Source organism: Rhagoletis zephyria, unplaced genomic scaffold (genome assembly GCF_001687245.7).
Source record: "Rhagoletis zephyria isolate East Lansing unplaced genomic scaffold, Rhagoletis_zephyria_1.1 Rzeph_scaffold_35375, whole genome shotgun sequence".
Classification (NCBI taxonomy): domain Eukaryota; kingdom Metazoa; phylum Arthropoda; class Insecta; order Diptera; family Tephritidae; genus Rhagoletis; species Rhagoletis zephyria.
In genome coordinates, this window is record NW_016192430.1 from 1 (window position 1) to 3,432 (window position 3,432).

Consider the following 3,432-nt stretch of genomic DNA (forward strand, 5'->3'; position numbering starts at 1 on the left):
TCGACTTAGTTGAGTACTAAATATGACTATGAATATGCGCCAATGTGTTAGTTTCCATCACACAATTCTTGTAGGGTGTTTTCGTTGTCAGTCCGAACATGGTATAAGCGAGTTTGATCGATTTTCAAACCGATATCATTAAAAACACCGATGCAACGTTTGCATCTCTGTTCCAGGTTTTTACTCACACGTTTTTCCTGCCGATTCGTAATAAAGCTAGAAATTGTTTTCTTGAAATTTGTTGCATTTATTTGATAGAAACAGGAAAAAATGGTAAGGACTGCAAATTGGCTTCTTAATATTTTATATTACTTTCAATATCTTTCAGGGCAAGAGTAAAAAAGCTTTCATCGATCGCAAAAATGCCTTGACGTTTCATTTGGTTCACAGAAGTCAACATGATCCTTTGGTGGTCGACGATACTGCGCCCCAACGTGTACTAGTGGAGGCGGTATCTCAAAAGCATACAAAAACATCTACCGACCCAGTTGATCCTGCTAAACGTCAAGAGGAGCAACAGAAATTTGGTATATTCTTTGACGACGACTACGACTATCTACAACATATGAAGAAGCCAGAGCAGGAAGTTGTTTGGGAATATGTAGAAAACCCAAATCACGCGCGGAAAAGAATTGAGGAAGGTCGCGTTACCACTGCACCCAAATTAGCGCTGCCAAGCTCGGTATTTGCCTCTGAATTTGAAGAGGATGAAGGAATGCTAAACAGGGCTGCAGTAGTTCCCGGACCACGACCTGACTGGGATCCCGATGTAGTTGCGGCGTTGGATGAAGATTTTGATTTTGATAATGAAGATAACTTGCTTGAAGACGACTTCGTGCTGAAGGCAATGGCTGAAGGTGATGACGAGGATGAGGATAATGATGAAGATGAATTATCTGATGTTGAAGAAGATGACCAAGAAGACTTTGATTCAGACGATCTAAACGAAACTGATGATCAGGAATTAATGGATCGCCTGGGACCATTGTTGCGTGAACGTCGTTTCGATGACGAAGAAACAAAGTCCCGCTTCACTGAGTACTCTATGTCCTCAAGCGTTATAAGACGCAACGAACAGTTGACACTGTTAGATGACCGTTTTGAACATTTCTATGCAACTTACGATGATCCAGAATTGGGAGATTTAGCGTGTGAAGAAATTGAAGGTGACTGGGATCAGAAACACCGCGTACTAATGGCTTGTTACAGGGAACACAAACGAGGCAAAAAAGTCGAGGCATACAATAAAGAGTGGGATCGCGAACGTGTCGAAAGATATCGCAATATTGCGGAGGGGGAAGAAGACCCAAATGATGAGCTAGTGGAAATGGAAATGAATGACGATAAGCAGAAAAAATGGGATTGTGAATCCGTGCTTTCCACTTATTCCAATATATACAATCATCCTAAACTCATCGAAGAGCCAACACGTAGAAGTCGTCGCAGCAGTAAGGCTGATTCAAATGAGGGAGTAAATAAAATAGAAATTGATCCAAAAACTGGATTGCCTACAAATGTTTTAAGAAATGGTGATAATAATCAACTTACTGAGAAAGCGCTATCAAAACTTGATAAAGGCATGATTTCGAATGGCCCGAAATCGCTATGCAATAAGTCTCTTATATCTACTTTAAGTGTACTATCTATCAGACCTAAAGATGAAGCGCCGGAAGAAAAACGGGAACGCAAACGGCTACTGAAGGAATATCGCATGGAACGACGTATCGAGCGGAAGGCAAACGCACAGGCTTTTAAGGAGGAGAAGAAACGGCAAACGCATGTAAAAATCAATCAAAATTGTAATCAACAGGGTAAGCAAATTGTTTAATTTTGAAATTAATGTGAAAAAACAATACAAAAAATGTATTATAAATGTATTCTCATAGCAAATGGTTGAGTTAGAAATTCGTTTTGCCCAGTAATTTTTTAGGACTCGCGTTTAAAGTTTTAAATTTGCTCCAAAAAGACGAGATCCATATTGCCTTACGCGAAAACTACCCACCTTAAAAGGCGAAATTCGTATTGTACCTAATAAAAAAAATAAAATTGATCGTGCAGTTCTAATTTCACACAATATCGTCAGTTAATGCCCTTTCTAACGATATACAATAAATTTCTTTTGAAGCAAATAGAGTTATTCATCAACTTTTAATAGCCGGTAAAGTGTAAACTACATACAAGGTTGCATATATAAGTTACATTGGAGGAAACAAGTAAGTTCATTATTTATATATCGACTGCTGAGTGGAAAATCGACCTATTTCGGCAGCCAGTTCGAAAACGTCCTATCTTAAAAAACGTTTAAGAAACGTATTTCACAATTTGGTTGAAGAACACCCTATCTCAGACTTCGTTTCAAAAACGCCCTATCTCAGCTGCCAATTCAAAAACACATCAGCACATTTTGAAGTGAGATAGGGTGTTTTTGAACCGAAGATGTTACTGGCCNCTGCTGAGTGGAAAATCGACCTATTTCGGCAGCCAGTTCGAAAACGTCCTATCTTAAAAAACGTTTAAGAAACGTATTTCACAATTTGGTTGAAGAACACCCTATCTCAGACTTCGTTTCAAAAACGCCCTATCTCAGCTGCCAATTCAAAAACACATCAGCACATTTTGAAGTGAGATAGGGTGTTTTTGAACCGAAGATGTTACTGGCCAATTTAGATTTTCGCCGCGGTACTTCTGAATGTCAAAATGATGTGTTTGTTGTAATATTAATTCGCCTTATNTGTTTATGCAATAACAATACAACTGAGTTGTGAGCAAAACTTTGTGAGATTTCTTGTGAGGTCTATTTTGTGAGGTTATTCTAGCCCACACCTCACAAGAAAAAAGCTCAACGAAATCACCACACGAGGTGAAAAGCATTTTGCTGTCTAACAGCGGTTACGTAAATAAAAGAAATACAAAAGATGGATGCTGAACAACAGGAAAAGTAAATATTTTTGCAATTTGTTTATTTTTTTGATAATTACTGATTTTATTTATTTTCTAGGCGAATTTAAAAAGAAATAACAAAGCAAGAGTAGCTCCAGTACTGCACACAGTTTGCGATCCACAACTTGGAGCAAAAGTTTGCATCGAAATGAAATCCTATGCCTGCTCTAACTCTTCCGAAACTGCCGCAAAAACAAGCAATAACTCCGCCATTACTGAATATACTTTTAGTTTAAAAAAAACTTAACACAGACACTGATAGCGAACGAAAATTAACAAAACATTATTCAATTGCTCAATNGGCTGTTTTTCTCTTGTGAGGGTCTCATTCGTACATCATAAATTTCCTGACAATTGTGAGCGTATGAGCTTTTAAATTTACGCCAGCATAGGGATAACCTCACAATAGTCAGAAACCTCACAGAATAGGGCTGTAACACATCTGGTGTGTTCACAGTTCGTTCCAAATTGTGTCTGAAAATGTAGACGTCT

The 3,432-nt window shown here is 38.3% G+C and overlaps 1 protein-coding gene and 1 long non-coding RNA gene across 2 annotated transcripts; both read left to right on the plus strand.

Annotated features, from left to right (window-relative positions):
* The first annotated feature begins 155 nt into the window (after window positions 1-155).
* On the plus strand, window positions 156-2,133 carry LTV1 (LTV1 ribosome biogenesis factor). The gene is made up of 2 exons (XM_017605572.1): window positions 156-273; window positions 329-2,133. Exons 1-2 carry the CDS (start codon window positions 271-273, stop codon window positions 1,826-1,828), a joined length of 1,503 nt encoding a protein of 500 aa, XP_017461061.1. The 5' UTR covers window positions 156-270; the 3' UTR covers window positions 1,829-2,133.
* Window positions 2,134-2,812: 679 nt separating this feature from the next.
* LOC108354380 (uncharacterized) lies at window positions 2,813-3,173 on the plus strand. Its single transcript, XR_001846503.1, has 2 exons — window positions 2,813-2,938; window positions 2,999-3,173. It is a non-coding gene; the product is annotated as an uncharacterized LOC108354380 (long non-coding RNA).
* Window positions 3,174-3,432: the final 259 nt, after the last annotated feature.